The 19866-nt window shown below is 38.4% G+C and overlaps 1 protein-coding gene across 4 annotated transcripts in view; it reads right to left on the reverse strand.

Moving 5' to 3' along the window:
• The window catches only part of VRK2 (VRK serine/threonine kinase 2), a 117429-nt gene extending 102478 nt beyond the window's left edge, over positions 1-14951 (reverse strand). For 3 of the 4 annotated variants that reach the window (XM_032873877.1, XM_032873879.1, XM_032873880.1), the window contains exons 1-2: positions 14795-14951; positions 12937-13077 (exon numbers count right to left, since the gene is read on the reverse strand). In XM_032873877.1, the coding sequence (XP_032729768.1) occupies positions 12937-13072 (136 nt within the window). In that variant the 5' untranslated portion in view covers positions 13073-13077; positions 14795-14951. Of the gene's footprint in view, positions 1-12936; positions 13078-14236; positions 14393-14794 lie in introns of those variants that run through there. The other variant, XM_032873878.1, reaches the window with a different exon arrangement.
• Positions 14952-19866: the final 4915 nt, after the last annotated feature.

Consider the following 19866-nt stretch of genomic DNA (forward strand, 5'->3'; position numbering starts at 1 on the left):
AACATTAACTTTTAACTCCATAATTCCTAACCGTGGTTTATTAAGCTACTTTAGAAATGTGGATTACATTATAAAATTCTATGTTTTTAATGATTTTTACTAAACTGGTTGTACTTTGTATCATCAAATCTAATATTTTCATTCATTTACCTCTTATAAGCCTCTTTCAATTATATACTCTCAAGTGTAGTTTACCTTCATGCTAACCTGTTATAAAATCAGATTTCCTCAGATCTCAAATGCTCCCTCTTATCTCTTAAGAGACATTTAATTTGGCCAGAGAGTACACTGGAATGATAGCCATGTTTCTCTTAGCTATTATGAAGTCTTTGTATTTTCAGCCTATGAATTAAGGGCTAACATAGTTCTTGTTCTCCTTTCCTAAAATCATAAAGTAAAATTTGTATTTTGCTTAAAAACCTACTATGTAAGAACTTTAGTCCCACCCTCACTTTTTGAAACACTTTTTTTTTTTTTTAAGATTTTATTTATTTGTCAGAGAGCATGCCCGTGCACCAGCGCACAAGCAGGCAAGGGTAGAGAGAGAAGCAGGCTCCATGCAGAACAAGGAGCCCGATGCAGGACTCGATCCCAGGACGCTGGAATCATAACCTGAGCCGAAGGCAGCGGCTTAACTGACTGAGCCTCCCAGGTCTCCCTTTGAAACACTTTCCAATATTCATGCTGAAATTAGGTTTCAAATGAGGGAAATCTTTTCTTTAATTATGGTCTCTATCTTGCAGGTCTTTACCTTTTCATGTGATATTCTTATCATCCAAAGATATATTACATAGACAGATAATAGTGTTATTATTTTTTCTTCTTGAGGATCTCTTTAGGTCATTTTTCTCTAATAGAGATTTGCTTTGCTTGTTCATTAATAGTACAACTAATTTTTGCTCAGTTAATTCTTTCTATAAAGCCTCTATCCATGTCTCAGTATCTCTCACAGCCTTTTAGGCTCTCACAGAATTCCAGAAAGAATTAAATGTCAGAAAGAACTTAAATGTCCTTCTCCCAGTAAAAACCTCTATTTTTACAAATATTCCATAATGCATTCAATTTATGTTACACAAAATTTCCGAACAGTTATACTTGTTCAGAAGTTTTCTGCTGCAGTAGAAATTCTGCTATTATAGAGTCTACATAATTTTTTTCTTCCCCTTTTCATCACATGGCAAAATTTGCTTATTAGATATACAACTTTCTTTTGCTTTTTTTCTTGAAATGTATCATGTAGGGATTTTTTAAATGGGTCTTACTTCTTCTCCTTTACCAACTTCCTAACACATCGTAAGATGAAAGGTTTACATAATACTCATTCTCAACTGTTAATACATTTGACACTGGAGATCTATGCTAGCATTGGAACACGTGATCTTTTAATAGAAACAAGATCAAGTATGATAAATAGCTTTTCTTGACATTTTCAAAAAACTGAAATTAATAACCCCTATCACCATAAGTGCTCAAAGACAAATATTCTAATGTAGTATTATATTTTGTTCATTCTTTCCCTTGCTATGTATATACTCCAAAGAAAAAGGGATTCTATCATAAAAACCAGCATTGCAATACTTTTTAAATACCTCTTTTCCACCAAAAATACCTAAGGATAGGACACTGCATGAAATGTTACAACTTTTTAATAAAGTCATTTATAGATTTGTAATAAATCACTATTATATAATAATATCTGAAAGGAATTAAATAATTTTCTAAAAACTATTATAAATTACATATTTTGGTATCTGAACAAATTCTATATGAAAACACATTCTTTATCAAGATTCCACTTATCTAAATATTATTTTTTTGTTTTGCTTTACTCTTAAAAGACAAAGTTTTCTCAATACCATATCTTTATTATTCCAATGAAGAGAAATGGTCATGAATAATTTGTTAAAATATCTATTTTTACATGGTGCTATTTAAAATTGTATCACAGGGATTGAAAGAGTCTTCTTTTGATTTTCCTGCTGCTTATTAGACTCAAAATAAATGCATAAAATTACTCATTTTTCAAAAAGCAAAAAATGCACCAAATCTTTCTTACTAATTTGTATGCACTACTGGTTGACTATTTTTTTTTTTTTTTTTTTTTTTTTTCACAAAAATATTGTTTGACCTAAGTATAGGACATTTTTAATGTATTTTTCTAGTTCTTAGGATTAGATTTACTATAAATATCAGATGTTCTTTCACAGATTTTGTGAACTTAATATTAAAAACATATCCCTGACACTCTACACCTCAAGTTGTCAATCTGAATGAAAATGACACCATTATCAGCATCACCACTAACAGATTTCTTAAATTAGCTGCCAATACTATCAATTAGATATTTCACGGTTATTTTAGAAATAAATATGTCAAAAGCATGTCGTTTGCAACTATTTTCTCTGGCTAGCAATAAATTCAAAGTGTTCTTTGACAAAGGACATCAATCAGTAGAGCAAAGAGACCTGAGTTCAAATGCAGATGGAGACAATTATTAAAACTGTGGCATGCAAGTAAATTACTCAACTCCCCCTAAGCCTCCCTATCTTCCTTACTAGTTTATTGGGAGAATTAAATTAAATAATGCATGTAAAGCATTTAACACTAAGCTTGGCACGCACTACGTGAGATATCTCAGTAGTAGTTGATGTTGACAATGATTGCCTAATAAGGATTTCAAGAACTATCCATGGCAGTTATCGGATGCCACAGACACATTATGACTCATCTGTTATTCTTTGCTGCAGATTTGCTCTTTCTTTCTTTCTACTTTTCTATGTTCTCTGCCGAGTGAGGCTTTGGTAACATTACCTCTAAGAATGTCATTAGGTGGCACTGAGAACACCTACAATGGAAGCTATGCTCTCCATGAACCTCTTTCATACATGTTGTAGCTTCCAATTGCTCTTGCTTGAAATAAATTTGTGGAAAGCTGCTTTAACTCCACATTAAGCATAGATGAGAAAAATGGCCAGTGTCTCTGGGGAATAATTAACAAAAGACAGTTTGTTTCATCTTCATGATAAAATACAGCATCCCTATTAGAAGGCAAATTCATCATTCCCAAAAGTTAAATAGAATGACACTTTAAAAGTAATTCCAGCTGATTAAATTTAGGGTTCTGAAAAAAAATTTAATTCATGAATATACTCTGAATCTTTCATTTGATTTTAAAATGTATAAATGTTCATTTAACTTTGAGCCCTTGCCTCTCAGTGTTCTATTCTGAGCTAGTCAAACAAGTGGTAGCAGGCATGCTGGGCTCAATAATACTGCCTCTCATATTTAAATACTCTTTTTCACTTGGATTGCAAATTAAAGACAGTCTCCTGAACACTGACACATTTTCAATGATTGATTTTGCAAAACGTGTTGATTTTTCTTACACTGTTTTGCCTCTGTGTGTGTCAACTTTGGCCTTCTTTTCTTGCTCCTTTGCAGCATTGCTGTCTCTTTGAAGCCATTGTCTGCCTGATATGAAAAATGTACATTAAACCTCATGACTAATTACACAGACAGAAAATTCCTGATCTCAAATATAAAATGCCTATACCCAGAAACAGTAACAAAAGCTTCTGACTATGTACAAAACTCTTAATCAAACCTTTCACTCGTTTGAATTAAAAGAAATTCCAATAATTTATTTTCTGTTAAAGTTGTGTTTACATTCTTTGAAAAGCAGATTTCTTATGCATGTTACATGCCTACAAATCAATCCATTTAACAACAAACAACATCCATCCATTTCCTCCACAAAAGTTTATACTTGCTGTTAGATCTGCTATTAGGAGCTTCTGGATGAATTCAATTAAGTGCTACTCAGAATTGTTTTGTTCTAGATACAAAACCGTCTTCAATACGAGGTCCATCTTTTAACTCCTGACACTATGCATTAGCAAAGTAGACTTCTTCTAATAAATCCCATAATCTATGGATTAAGCACCTGGCTCCTTATATTTTAAAAATATACTTATAAAGAAAATGAACAGATACTTCTCTCCCCGCCAAAATATACAAAATAATGTCTCTAAATCTAAAAGTCCAGGCCTTATACACACACTGCATGTTATAGTCTATACAATATACAAAAACTCATCTCCGATAACCAGTTTGTGGGCCAATTTTTCCCCCCAAAACAGACTAGTTCTAGAGTTTATTTGACCAATCATCTTTGAAAAACTATTGGATGCAAGGCCTCACTTTGGCACTCGGAGAGAAGGCCTGCAGGAGTTTATAATTTAGTATGGGGGGCCTGGCAAATACAAGGGTACACGAAGAGTACTCCTAAGAAACCACAAGTTAGGCACTGTGAAAGAACACATCAGGGAAACAAAGAGAGGAAGGTTGTGCTTGCCTCTTCCGCATGTTAGAATTTTCCTAAGGGCCAGCAGCCACCATTTGTTTTCACAGACATCCGAGCACCAGACTCCCCAGCTCCCAGCCTACCAAATGTAGGTACCCCGCTCTGTTTAGCTGTGGCTTGCCTTTTTGTTAGACCAGCTCTCCTCTGCCTCTAGTTGTTGTTCTCCTTGTGCAGTTACCAGTGCAGTAAATGCAGCACATGCCATCACACTCCTATTTTGGGAAACCCTGCAATAACCACCAGTGCACCGATTGGCTAGTCCAACCTTGGGTATAAAATTTTAGTTGCTTGCAAATGATGTTTCCGAATGGGGAGATGCAAGGAGGAAGGGGGAAAGTAGCCCTGCTCCTCCAGAAATGGCCACAATACCTAAGCGGAGTAAGTTGGAATAAGGTCTGCACATGAGCCAAAGCTTAGAATTTCATTGCCTTTGTTGGCTCGTGTCACTTCTTTAATTAATGTCACTTTCTCTGTTTTAATATCAGAGCAAGTGACAAGAGTGCTTCTGGATGAATTGTGTTTTCTGAGGACTGTATGGCACACTCTCCCGCAGTCTGACAGAGGGACGTGCCAGCTTTCCTTGGCAGTTACAACGCACCAGCTTTAGTTTTAGTAGTTTAATTTGTGGCAGTTATATGTTTTGAATACGTTGAAGTATTCACAACGGTCTCATGGAATCTGTTCCATAGATAAAGTTTACACAGTGGAAAAGAAAAAGCAATGGCGATAAGGCGATTAGGAAAAGCTTCTCTTGGCCACAGCTGGCCTTAGAGGCATTCCTGTAAATTTAAGAGCATTTAGGGGGTAGGATTAAAGTGATCACAAGGAATGATGGCCCCCCCACTTTTTTTTGCCCAGTTCTGTAGTTGGTGTGAGACGATCATAAGGAATATGATATTTAGAACTCAATTTTATGCAAAATCCATTATTCAAGAAGTGAAGTTTATATACATGATAGACATGCAATGAAATAAATGTTAGAATAGAAAACTTTGTTACTTATGCATTAAGTTGATTCTAACATTTTGGTAAACTAAGTTTTTATTGATATAAAATTCAGGAGAATTTCTGCATTGAGGATAAAGGACTAAACTTTTTCCTTGGGTTTGCTAAAGATCTCTCGGTTTCAGGCCCAAGTATTCCGAAGGTTTTTCGTTTGGACTTTTTCCTTCATCTCCTTTAGACACTTGCGTGAAGCTTCATCTACTCACGGTGAGAGCCGCCACCAAGGAGTTCTTCCAAACTTTGCCTGCCCTTTCTAAATTTAGGGTTCTTTACTGCAGCAGGTTGAAGATCTGGCTTTGATTGCACCTGGCTCTGCTGGAGAATAGAAATATTCATCTCCACTGAATGCATGCTGCTTAAGTGCTGGAGGCACTTGCAGGAGAGAAACTCTCATTGGAAACTTCATTACAATACTTTCGCTTCCCTACATGAAGTAGTCATTCTCATTCACCAAAGATAGAATTGTGGCTGACACAGCCACGGGAGCTCCTGTTTGACTTTCAAAATTAATCAACCTCTAAGCTGGAGTAGAAATGGCATGTCCTTTAACCTTAAGCACAAAAAGCTCTCAACAGACTGCAGTTTTTATATCCCTGGATGAGAGTTTGGGCCCCTAATACTTAAACTTGATGCACATACTGGGTTTCTGGCATGCTTTTGCCCATACCCATCTGCTAGCCTGGCACTGTGCCCATTCAGAAGGTGTGATGCCAGTTTCAATAGGGCATAGGTGCCAATCAAAGATGGGTTTGGAGGGGCAGCATGCAGAACGCAGCAAAAGTCAGCTCTTCTGCCAGAAGATCCTCCTGTTATCAGATAATGCCAATGAAGGGCCACATGCTTCATTGCTTGGGATCACACTGCATCTGTAGATGTTTCTGGCCTTCAATGGATGTCTTTCTACAGAAGCATTTTCCTCAAGGATTACTTGATTGGAGACATTACAGCAAAGTCTAACGGACTGAAGTCCATCCTTTTCAAAGAAACAGTGGAAACCTTCGACAACTGTCCTGAAATAATTGCCGGGTTTTCTGTCTTTTCTCCTAAAACACTTCTTCGTGTAGAATATTGTAGAGTATATTCGGTCCATGTATGGGAGTTATAAGGGACAAACATTCTGAAGAAGGATTAACTGCAAAACCAAGAACCTAAGCAGTACTGAAGTCCATAAACACTTCTGTATCGTTAAGTGTGAATGGTGGACAAATTTTCATCATCCCATAACTGTTTTCTAGTGGATTCTCATGCTTAGAGCTTCAGAGTTTAATTTTCCTCTCCTGTATTTTATAAACATGGATATTCCTGTGTCTTAAAAGAAAGACCGTATCTACTATTTATTCCTCTTCTTCCATGTCGAAAGGAAAAAAAAAAAAAACAAAAACAACCAAAACACTTCAGAAGCAAAATCTATCCATATTTCATAAGGAAGCCAGAAGCTCTCAAAAGCTGAGGATTCTTTTATTGTGTGGCAATAGAGGTGAGCTCATTTCATGAAGAAGAAATTTCCCTATAGCAATAGGTTTCAAATTTTTAAAACCTTGACCACTATAAACAGTTACAAGATAGTAACAGGTGCAGTAGAAGAAACATAATATATAAATCAATGAAGAATGCAGCAGTTTGTAAACCTTCCCTGAAGGCACAAGACTTTGACAGTAAAAATGCTGAAAATGAAGAACCATAATATATGATAAAAAGAAGATCAGACACTTAGCAAAATGAAAAAGCAAAAGCTAAGCCTTAGAAGAACTTTCTCTTTTCAGACAAAGAACCCAAACCTCTGTAAATATTTAGATTTCCTGACTGATAGGCACATAAACACTCCTCTTTCTCTAAAAACTCGAAACTGATAGCCTATGGACAGCAAATACAAAATTAAAATACGTCTCCTACAAACTCTTATTTCTTGTGTAAAGGTCTAACAAATGTATTGAATTCGTAAAATCCCAGCGATTCTCTCCTCTTGTATCTCTCTCCACACCTTCGTCTGATAACTACTTTACCATATATACTATGTTTCTATACCATGTTTCCAGTGTTCCTGTTTATTTCCTTCTTCTTTTCACCCCCCACAGTATTGTTGGCAAAATTTTCTAGTTACAATCGTAGTGCCACCATAACGTTGCATTGCGTCAGAAAGACTAACTGCTTATCCCAAAGCCTTCTCCATAAGACACTGCCAAAATAACACTTAATATAGCGACGTATAATAAAACACTAAGCATTCCAATCACTCCACTCTGTTGCATTATCATTGGGCTCTTCTGAACATTATTCTACGTATCTTTACAATGCATCTATTGCTACGGACAAAAAAGTAAAGTAAGTAAAACTACACATGCATAAATTATCTTTTCTATTTCTTCAAAAACAGAAGTCTGTTTTCTTACCAAAAAGTGAGTTAAACTTTGATAACTTCTAAAAATCCTACTCCGGCTACTCTGGTTCTTCAGTCCCCTCAAAAAAAAAAAAAAAAAAAAAAACCAACCAAGCAAACAAACAAAAAAAAACCAAAAACTTTTCCTCTATGTTTCTAAAGTAAAAAAGAGCTAAGCTGAAAACATGACCCAAGAAATGGATGACCATCACCTAGATAATGTATTTACATTTATCCATGGATAAGTGATTTGATCTTAAGGCCTCACCAGAGTTTAATTTTAGTTATAATAATGTGTTACTCTTTATAAAAAATAATGCTATTGATTTATGGCAAAAAAACATATCTGGATTCTATCAGATGATATAATAATTGTCTGGGCTTTTCTTGAAACTAATAGTACCTCTGTAAAATCACAGGCTGGAATTAAGGGGTGACATCTGCAATTATGGAAGGGAATAAAGAAGGCTGGCTTGTGTAGGTTGAATATCCCAACCTCAGTCTCAATCTCTCAGGCAAATAACTACCGATCATCTACTCTGTGCTTGACATTCCAAAGATGCTAACTGGTCATCGCTATGCACCACATTGAAAAACTAAAACTTCCGCAGATAAATCATTTTTGTTTTTACTCCTATAAGCCTTCAAAGGAATTCAGCTTAAGTTTATTACATATAACTTTGTTTTTCTGGATTTGTTTTGACTAATTTCTGAAACCCAGTATCTTCCCTATCTGAAGTACATGAGATACAACTTAAATGAGAACTTTTTACTATGTCACCATGGCTACTATTATAAATTTTAGGGGTAAAAATATTTAGGTCAGTAAGTAAAATGTCGTAGTCTTCCAATGGCATTCTCGATGTTCTTAGTTTACGACATCGGTAGCTAAATCTATCACAATCCGTGGCAGGATAAATGGAAAATCCCTCCAGTGGGTGTCCTTATCACCTCCTAATCCCCTGTGGCACCAGACACTGAACCTGGGAGTCAGGTAATCCATGAGGATAGAAGTTTCTAAATAAAAAAATAAATTATATTTAAGGGTTTACTAAGCTCCAAGTCCTTTAAAAACATTACTTCATTTAATCCTCACAATTATTACTATCTCAGTGATACTGAATAGAAACAAAGTTTTGTGACTAGGTGGAAGTCACTCAGTTTCTTTGGTCTTACGTCAGAATTCAATCCAGATTTGCCTAACATCAAAACCCATGTCATTTATACAATTCTCCCTTTTTTTTTGCTTGCTTCTGTGTCACACCTCATAGTAAAGAAGAATTCAGACTCCGTTCCCTCTCCTTCCCTGGAAGTTTAGAAACTTTTTCACTTAGTTGATACTAAAATGATAGCAATTTTTCCATTCCCTGAACCAACTTCCTCCCCTGATTCTTTTCATATACAAATAAAGAACCTTGGCTTTGTTCTTGTATTCAGACCTGTCTTTTCCCTCTTATAAATATTTCTATTAATGCTATAGGCACATTTGTCCAAGTCAAGAGGAAATCGCAAAATTCCCATCCCTTCCCCTTGACTCTCAGCTGATGACTCCTGATCTCAAAGCTAGAAGACAGCTGAACATGCACAATGAGTTAGACAAGGTGGCCAGTTTCTTCCCAGCCTCAGGCAACAAACCCTGAGGAAGTGTCTACCTAAACAGTATATCTACAAAGAACATCTGGAAAAGAGGTAGCTGCACACAAAGTTGTTGTTAAGGAAAACCTGAATTTCTTCACTTATATACAGGAAATGATGAGAAACCTGGTAAAGTGCAAAAATATGACACAATTTCATATGCATTTGCTTAGATGGCTTTGAAAATAATCAGTAAAAACTAAGTTGAATGAACTGATTGCTGATAGTATCTCATTAAAGAGCTGCTCCTATGATTCACAAGTGCCACTCTAGATGGCACGCTGACAATATCTGGAACACACAGTTTTATTATATATTCTGAAGTATGGAGCCTCTACCTCAAAATAGCTAAACATTTCTTCAAATCTTTCCCCAGTGGTGTGTGCTTGCTAGCATTCCCAGGATCCAGGTCCTAACATTCAGGTAGTAGAGGGTCCAGTATAATATATGGAGTCTTAAAAATTGTTTTAGAACAGAGGCACCTGGGTGGCACAGTCAGTTAAGCATAGGACTCTGAGTTTTGGCTCAGGTCATCATCTCAGGGTCATGAGATCTAGTCCGGTGTTGAGCTCCATGCTCAGCGTGGAGTCTGCTTAAGATTCTCTCTCCCATTCTCTCTTCCCCTCTGGTTCATGCTCTCTCTCCCTCTCTCTCTCTCCTCTCTAAAACAAATACATAAATTTAAAAATCAACATTGTTGTAAAACAAATATTATTTTGGTAGTAAGAAAAAATAAGTAAATGATACATGACATATACTTAGACTAAAAGCAGCAAAGACTTTTTTATATTTAAATAGGGACAAATAGATCACATGCCTGAGCACATTTCTTTTTTTTTTTCTTTTTTAAAGATTTTATTTATTTATTTGACAGAGAGAGATCACAAGTAGGCAGAGAAGCAGGCAGAGAGAGAGGGGGAAGCAGGCCTCTGCTAAGCAGAGAGCCCGATGCGGGGATGGATCCCAGGACCCTGAGATCATGACCTGAGCCCAAGGCAGAGGCTTAACCCACTGAGCCACCCAGGCACCCCATGAGCACATTTCTTTTTCACAACAGGAACCACACAAGTAGTGAATGTACGAATATGTGTATAGGCCTATACTTTTTTAAAATACACTTAAATTTAAATACATATTAACATTTTATGTATTTCCATTTTTAAAAAAAGGAATTACAATCTATGCTTTTCTGTATTTCTTTGAAATTACTCAAATAATTCAATTAGAAATCTAAAAGTATAACTGATAAGCCTTGGGCTCCAAGGCTATATAGCTCAGTGACAACAAAAATTTATTCAACTTCCTATCTCTGACTTTGAGTCAAGACAGTATACTAGAGATCTTAGCTCTTTGCTATTCAAGAGAACTCTCTAATTTAAAGTCTCAGTCCACACTTATTCTATGGGGAAATCTACTCTCTGTGGACTCCACATATACTTTTATGGTCTTTACCTGTACCATCTAACATGGTAGCCACTAGTTCTATGTAGCCATTGAGCTCTTGAAATGTGACTGGGTAAATCCTGGATTTTAAAGACTGTAACTAAAATAATTTCTTTTTTTTTTAATATTGATAACATATTGGAATAATATTTTAGATATATCAGATTAAATAATATATATAATTGAAATAAATTTCATCCTTTTTCTTTTTTAATGTTTCTCTTAGAAAATTTTAAATTACATAAGTGGGTTGCATAACCTTTCTCCTGAACAGTGCTGCTTATGGCACTCTCAACCTACTACTCAGAATCACAGCAATTTTCAAGCAAGTTCAGACTCGTTCGAGGAGGAAACTTTTCTCTAAGCCATACAATTTTGTGTGTGTTGGTCTCATCTTCCCAACTTGATTAGACCCTGAGATGATTAATAAGGAGTTCTCTTTTTACTGAATTTCATTCATTTGTTCAAAATGACAATTACGGGTCACCTGGGTGGCTCAGTTGGTTAAGCAACTGCCTTCGGCTCGGGTCATGATCCTGGAGTCCTGGAAAAGTCCCACATCGGGTTCCCTGCTCATCAAGGAGTCGGCTTCTCCCTCCGACCCTCTCCCCTGTTATGCTCTTTTGCTCTTTCTCTCTCTCAGGTAAATAAATAAAATCTTTTTTTAAAAATGACCAATTATATCGAAAAAGGAGCTTTATCCATCATGATCCATGAAACATGTCTGTGAACTGTGGTGAAATACGCCATTCTAAACTATGCCTCTTCAGTATAAGGATTATTTGGGGCTGAGGGTGCAAGGAGGAAGAAATACAGGGAAAGGCTTTCTCTGAACTCCCTTTATTTACATGAAGACAGATCCTCCAAAAAAGACTCAATTGTTCTAAGTTCCCTCCAGGGAAGTTTCATCAAGCAGAAGAAACTACTCTCATCACAAGAGATTAGAAATTAACACCATTCCCAGACAAGCTTTGTCACAAATGATCAAATCCCCCACCTATTCTCCTAAAGGCCCATTCATGTTTCCTAAAGATCATCTACTGTCCTTAAAGTGACCTCCATCCCCTGTCCCTTTCCCCTATTAAGACAGTATATAAGTTCTCATATCTCACTGCTTTTTGGGGTATTCACTTTTTTTTCTCTGTGATATCCCCATGCATATAACATCAATTAGTAATTTCATGTAGCTTTTCTCCTGCTGTTAATTTTATAAATCCAGCTCTCGAACGTTGGAAGAGTAGAGGGAAAGTCTTTCCTTCCCTACTGTCTGAAATGTTTAATGAGGGAGGAATCCAAGATTCCCCCAGTGGAGGTCTTTTACCAGCTTCTTAAACTCCTACAAGAACAGATGTAATGAGTCAATCCATTTAGGAGAATTTATCCTTGAGGGTAATTTTTTTTTTTTTAAATCACTAATATTTATCTTATTTTATTCATTAAATCCAGTCATGTAATGGATAGTTCTGATCATTAAACTACAGTTGTAAGGTAGCCCTGAACGATCCTTTTAAATTCAGTGTAATTTAAACCTTTTTAAATGTAGTGTAAAAATATATTTTACTAGAATTCCTTACCTTTACCTAAGAACACAAAAAATAATTTTTTGTTTTTGTGTCTATTTTCTCATTTATGAAGGACAGCAAATAACTAGTACCATCTAGACACACAGGCGAGTTCTTTCATTCCATACAACAGATGCCTTTAGGTATTAAGACTCAATTCTCTAGTGAAGCCTAGTTAAGAAATGACCACAACCCTCTATTACTTAAATATTAATGATAAAGATTCACAAAGTGTCTGGATTTGTAAAGTGTGGTTTCTGAGCTATAAAAAGCAATGTTTCCAGGAAAAGACACACTCAAAAACAATACTAGTATTTGTCTGGTGGACTTTGTTTAACTAGGTTCTGGAAGGACTTCCAGAAGTCATGCACAGCAAGGAGTGGGGTCAATCATGGCTTAAACCAGACATTCTGGTAAACTTTAATGATCCTCATTTACTTAATAAAGTACATTTATGAATTCTATTGTAATTCAAAGTTTCAATTGTCAAAATACTAAATGATCACAGTTGCAGTCACATATACAAGAATATTTGGTAACTTATACTTTACCTAAATATATCAATCCAAATCCTCCAGAGCCAATCATTTTGCCCAGCATCCATTGTTTTCCTTCCATATCATCCAGAACCTTGCCTTCTGGAAGTGGAACAGGAAGTCTGTATTTCTCATTTCTTCTTGGTGGCATCACTTCTGTTGACAGAAAAGTTGAGATAAGTAATTAAAAATAAAAACAACAAAAATTCCAATTAAAATACATTTCTCAAAATGTGTTCCACAGGGCACTTTCCCAGGTTCCTACAAACTAGGGTTATGAGATCCACTGGACTTGGGAAAGCCCACACACTATATTCAAATCGGAATCTCACATACGTTACAACGCTGAAATCCAAGAAAGACTGATATTAAAAAACAAACAAATCTTGTGAACTTCACTTAACGTGTCCAAAATTCATTTAGGGGAGTCTATAATACCCACTAAGAGTGCAGAATATATCCTAAGAGATGAGTTTACAATTCCCAATGACAAAGAGAAAATAAATTTCATATATATGCAAATACTCCTTTCTTTGAGAATTGTTAAGCATCAAAGATGAGGTCTTTGGTCACTAGGAGAGAATACAGTTTTGCATTAGGAAAACATGGACAACAGCAAAAAGTATCACCAAGCCAGCGGGTCACATCATGGACAAAGAGCAGCTACCCAGGAAATATTTGTTAAGTAAGCCCGGAATTTTCATGGATACATAACTTCTCAGAACACAAGGCCACAGGGCAGTTTCAGGGTTAGCACACTAGTCTCTGTTTCTTTAGATCCTGTCTTTCTGTTTCTCTATACCCTGTTTCTTCCCCACCCTCACCAAACTGAAAACTGCCCCGCTTTAGAGATGAATCAATTACATGTGCACAAGGTTTGTGGATTTCACAATGAAAGACTTTTAGTTGGAAGAGAAAATTGCATAGGGAAACACACACACATGCAGCATATCTTCCTGAAACTAATCTACATGTGAAGGTAATTACAATCCTCTAAGTATGAAAAAAAAAAAAATTAACTGGTGAGTGCTTTGAAAGTTAATGTAAAGTTTTCGCTGTATAATTTTTTCCATTTTCTGAACGAGAAAGTTTCTGTTCCTTTTAATAAGGCTTCCCTCTTTCACTGACTTTAATCCAATGTCCTGCTCTCTTTTACTTAGCATCAGTGTTTCAGAGCAAACGAACGCAGCAGAAACCTTTAACCATAGTCACCTGCCCTCCTAACACAGCCACAAGGGAAGCAGGGAATTTACTCGGTGAACTACGCCTCAAGTAGTTTTCTGGTGGTTCCCCTTGGCCAATACTTTATACGTACTGGTGTCCAAAACGTATCTGCGGACTTAAAACCCGAAGTCTTCAAAGAACAACTCTGCAGCAGGGCATAAACACAGTTTCAGAGGGAAGTCCGTGGCATCAGAACTTGAGAGCTGAAACTGCACATCCTGGGCGGGGTTCCCAGGGGCAAGCGGCGGCCTCCTCCCCAGGCCGGCCCCAGCAGGGTGCCCTCTGCTTTGGGGTTCCTCCCAGGGCTACGATGCAAATCGCTCAACACGAGTTGCCGGGGACAAACCGGTGTCCAGAGGCCTGAACACGTGCCAGGCCCGGGCTCGGGCGGGCCATGGCACGGGCCGGGGGCACAGTGCGGCCCACCACCCGCCTGTCCCCGACTCACCTCTCGGCGGCCCCGGCCCGAACCGCCGCGAAGCCCGCCGGCGTCTGCACTACCTTCCCGCCCCCGGCTCTCCCTGCACCGGCGGGACGCGGAACCCGACCCCCTCCCGCGCCTAACACCTCCCGCCAGCGCTCCGGGGCGAACGCGAGTTGGAGAGCGCGCCGCTTCTCGCTCCGAGTTAGGAAAAAGTGCGCGACCAACCGCCTAAGCCGGGCCTGCCTCGGCTGGGAGGCTCCGGCGCTCACTCCGACGGCAGCTCCTCCCGCGGCGCGGCGTGGCAGGCGGAGAGCGGGGCGCAGAAGGGCCGCTCGGCCCGACGCCCAGGACCGGCCCCGGGATTCCCCCGCCGCCAGGCAGCGCAAGGCGTCTCCCGCGGGCTTTGGGAGCCGGGCGGGGCCGCGGGCCTCCAATCCCGCGGGGAGGCGGGCCCCGCCCGAGCCGGCCCTCGGAAGGACCCAGGCTGACGTCCCCGCACCCGCGCCGCCTGCGTCAGGCTCCGGCCGGAGACGCAGGCCTAAGGCCCGCGAAGCTTCGGCGGGACCGCACGGCGGCCTTGCCCGCGCGCCCGAGACGCCCAGGGGAAGAGCGAGCGGGGTCTCAATAGGGAAAGGGGGCTGTGTGATTGCCGCACACACACCCTGGCCCTCCAGAGTCTGGACAAGGAGCCACCAGACCACTTCCATGCATTTGTGCAGGAGGAATTTGTGGTCTCCCGCACTCTCCCAGTCCCCAAAGTTTCCAAATCAGTGGGCGAGTCTTTACTGAGCACTTAACCCGCAACTAGTCACACTAGTCAGGCCCTCCGGGGGGCAAGAAGCCTGGTGTCAGCTGGGAGGCCTGGGGACTCCTTGTTCAGTTCTCAGATACATACTGGCTCAAGACCTATTTACTGGTTGGATAATCTTGACTAAACGTAATTATTTCACAAAACTTCCATTTGCTTGTGAACTGGAAATAACCGCAGTTACTTAGGTTATAAGGTAGGTTAGAGGAAAAAATTTATAGCAACACTCGTTAAAATGGTAAAGAAAACTTTATTCCAAACTGTTGCAGTAGGAGAAATCTGCATTCAGTGCCAAAGACAGCAAAGAAAAGTGGGACTTTATAGCCAAGGGGTGGGGGTCCATGGATGGAAAATTATTAAGAAGATATGTCAGAGATATGGGGAGTATTCTGGCTAAACTGAGTTAACAGAAATCTTGCTGAAGTCAGGGCCAGGTGATCAGAATTCACCTGGGGGATGGTGAAGGATGAGGAACTCCATTAGATACAGAGGGCTGTGATTAGTCAGGAGATTTGGGCTAAACTGACTTAACAGGATTCTTACTGAAACTTGACAATGTGGAGAGGACATGGACGTCAATAGCCATCCCTCGCTGAAAAAGAGTTCTGGGAAGCCTGATTAGAATTTGGTCAAAGGGAGGTTATTACTTAAAACAGCAGGTTATTAGTTAAAACATTACGATGATACGTGAGAGAAATTTATTAAGTGGTTTTCTAACACGTAATAAAGACTCATAGTGAGCTTCTAATATTTTCAGCTAGACAAAACAAATGTTCCAAAAGCAATAATTAAATATATCAACATCCTATGTAGGAAGACAGTAAATACTTGGAATGCAAACTGAAAGGAAAATCAAAGTCCTTTAATGAGTTTGATGGAATAAGGTTTTAGGACTTCCTACATCTGTCACTAAATGAAAGATGGCATGAGAAAACATTTCTAAAGCACTTGGTGCTGTGGATATAAAAGCCTTTTTAGGGGCACTCCGGTGGCTCTGTAGACTAGGCGGCTGCCTTCTGTTCAGATCCTGATCCCCAGGATGGAGTCCGGAGTGGGGAAAAATATCCCTGCACAGCAGGGAGCCTCTTCTTCTGCCCCCCTCCCCTGACTCATCTGCGTTCGCATGCGCTCTCTCTCTTCTCTTGCTTGCTCACTCATTCTCTCTCTCAAATAAATAAATAAAATCTTTAAACAAATAAATAAAAGCCTTTTTAAAGAAGTTCAGTAGTCTATGTGTAGAATAATTGCATCATTTAAGGTAGTGACTCACTAATCCAACAGTGTCCATTCTTATTTCCGTAAAATGTATATGTGACAGATGCTATTGGTTGCCTAGCCAAACATCCATATGGACATTCTTTCTCCCATTCCAAATTTGTTCAGGTTTCTACCAACTTCCCCAGGTTAATTTCTTTAGGAAGATACAGCTCCAGCACCAATTACAACAGATTACTCCTGGGGGGTCATACATGGCTCTGGTCTTCATACCTATATATGGAGTACATTTGTGTCTTTATTCAGGCCACTGTAACAAAATACCATAGACTAGGTGGCTCAAAAACAACAGAGATTTATTTTTCACACTTCTGAAGGCTGGAAATGTTATTACCTAATCAACTCCGAAGGTCCCATCTCCTCACTATGACATTGGGGATTTCAAGATAGAAATGTTGGAGGCACACAAACATTTAGTCTGGGGTAGTTGGTAAAATCTATTAGCTTTCAAACCTTCAAAATATATATAGAATCCATCCATCCTCCCCATCCCTACGGCCACCATCCTGGTCCAATAACCATCATGGCTTTCCTGGGTAATTATAGTACCCTCCTAAATGCTGTCTTATTTTCTACCCTTCTAGGCCTTCAGTCTATTCATAGAAAACAGCTAAATGATCTTTTTAGGAGCTTAAATTAGATCATTCTTCTATTGAAAACACTTTAGTGTCATTTTGAGTCATTCAGTAAAAGCCAATCCTTACTATGACTTAAAATGGTGTTTTTTAACCTTGGCCATATTGACATTTGAGCCAGATGACCTTTTATCGAGAGGGGGAGGAGGGGCCAGAGGTGGTCTACCTCCCGTACGATATTTAGCATTGCAGGAGATTTAGCATCTATCTGGCCTCCCCAGCAGTCCCACCACACCCAGTTATGATGGCCAAAATCAACCATTACCAAATTTTATAAATGTCAGAGTTGTTCCTGGTTGAGAATGACTTATCTGTAATGATCAACATGTTCTGTACCTCCCCCCATTTCCTACTACTCCCTCCAACCACCGTGGTCTCCGTGCTGTTCTTGGGACTTTTGCACTGGAATGTGCAAAGAATGGCCTGGACCATTCTTCAATCTGTATCTGTATGGATACAGATTCAGTCTGTATCTGTGGGGACTACTCTATCACTACTTTATCACTTTCTTCAGGTCTTTATTCAAAAGTCAACTTGGGGAGATCTTTTTTAACCACCCAATCTCAAATTCTAACCTACCCACAATATTTTATGACCCCCTTTCGTTCTTCTTCCTAATACTTAGCATTGTACAACAACATATTATACAGGTAACTTATTTATTTAGAAAATAGACAAATAGTCTTCCTTAGCAAATTGTATGTTCCATGAGAACAGGCAACATTTCTGAAGTTTGAAAATCACTACTGTATTCCCAGTCCCTATGATGCAAATAGAGAAAACACATCATTCCCTTATTAAATGAATACATGAATCATCATGGTACCATTCCCTTCCCAGTGATTGGTTTGGGTGTATGTATGTATGCGTGAAGTATAGGTAGAGGCAAAGAAAAGTTTTCTGGACACTTTATAAAGAGATGTTCTCTTCTGGATATCATTCTGGATGTGATGCCTAAAATTTCTGCAGTCATTTTATGACCATGAGGGTACAAATTACAAATCTAATACACCAGAAATGGCAGAATGTCCAACAAATGAGGTTAGAATACTTATTCACATATCCAAAAAAAGAAAGGAAGAATAAAAGAAAAAAAAATCAACCCTTAACTCACACCTCATTTAAAACTTGACTTGAAATTGATCATAGACCTCAATTTAAATGCAAGAGCTAAAACTATAAAATTTTGGAAGAAAACCTGGGAGAAACCCTTTATGCTCTTAGATTTTATAAATCTTTGTGATCTTTTAACTTTTTGTAATTAGAATATACCCCAAAAGCTGAAAGCCTAAAAGAAGAAGTTCCTAAATTAACTTCATCAAAATTAAAAATGTTTGCTCTTCAAAAGCCCTGTTAAGATACCAAATTTTGGTAAGAATATGGAATAAGAAGAACTCTCTTCGCTTGTGGGGCTCCAAAGTGTTAAATTCACTTTGGAGAACAATTTATCAGTTTCTTATAATATCAAATGTAAAATTAGCATATGACCCAGCCTTCATGTTCCTGGGTGCTTCCCCAAGAGAAATGTAAACCTGTATCTACATGAAAACTTATCTTAGAGATTTATAGCAGCTTCTTAGGTGATAGCCAAAAATTGAAAACAGCTCAAATTCCCATCAAGTAGTAAACAGATAATCACTCAGCAATAAAAAGTGGAATATCACTCAGCAATACAAAGGAATAAACTACTGATACAAGCAACAACCTGAATAGATCCCCAAAGTGTGATGTTATAGAAAGGAAAGAAGACACAAAAGAGGACGTATTGTATAATTCCACTGAAATTCCCAGGGACTCGTTTGAAGGGGTGGATGGATGGCAAAGGGGCTGGTGGAACTTTTGGGAATGACAGAAATTATTAATTTCTTGACTGTAGTGTGACTCCATAAGTATACATTTGTAAAAACTTACCTAATTGTACACTTAGGATTTATAAATTTGATTACATGTAAACTATGCCACAGTGAAACTGACTTAAAAGAAAAGAATGGCTGAGGAGGAAGACAGGAAGAATCTGAGTTGTTGAGATCTTCATTGAATCACTCATTCAACTGACATTGAAGCCTCCATACTTTCCAGATTCCTCCGTGAAGCGTTAAGTGTCTTTATTGCTTAAGCCTCTTAGCATTGATTTTCATGTTTCTTGCAGCCAAAATCTTCCTAACAGATGAAATAAAGTTTCAAGCAGCAATGAGTTTAAAATGTTAATAAAGTTGTCATAAATAAAAATGGGAACAGAAGTGCAGGTAAACCTGTATTGAGAATATGTGGGGTTTTCTTAAGTGTTGGGTTTTAATGCAGAATTTTATGATTCAGAGCATATTGCTGTGTGTATGTTTCAAGATGAAAACTGACAGAATATAGAAATACAAATTTTGGAACTAGTGAAAGAGCGTCTTCTGAATGAACACGATGAGAAACAAGAAAGAAAAGAGAATCTAGACATGAAGCACTTAAGCGTGAGTCATCTGAAGAAGAAAAAAATAGGGAAAACAAGGTTTTCAAACAAGGCTATTTTGATAGATCTTAGAGACTATGAGTGATTCACCACACACACACACACACACACACACACACAC

The sequence above is a fragment of the Lontra canadensis genome, unplaced genomic scaffold (assembly GCF_010015895.1).
Source record: "Lontra canadensis isolate GAN:19392208 unplaced genomic scaffold, GSC_riverotter_1.0 scaffold50, whole genome shotgun sequence".
Taxonomy (NCBI): Eukaryota; Metazoa; Chordata; class Mammalia; order Carnivora; family Mustelidae; genus Lontra; species Lontra canadensis.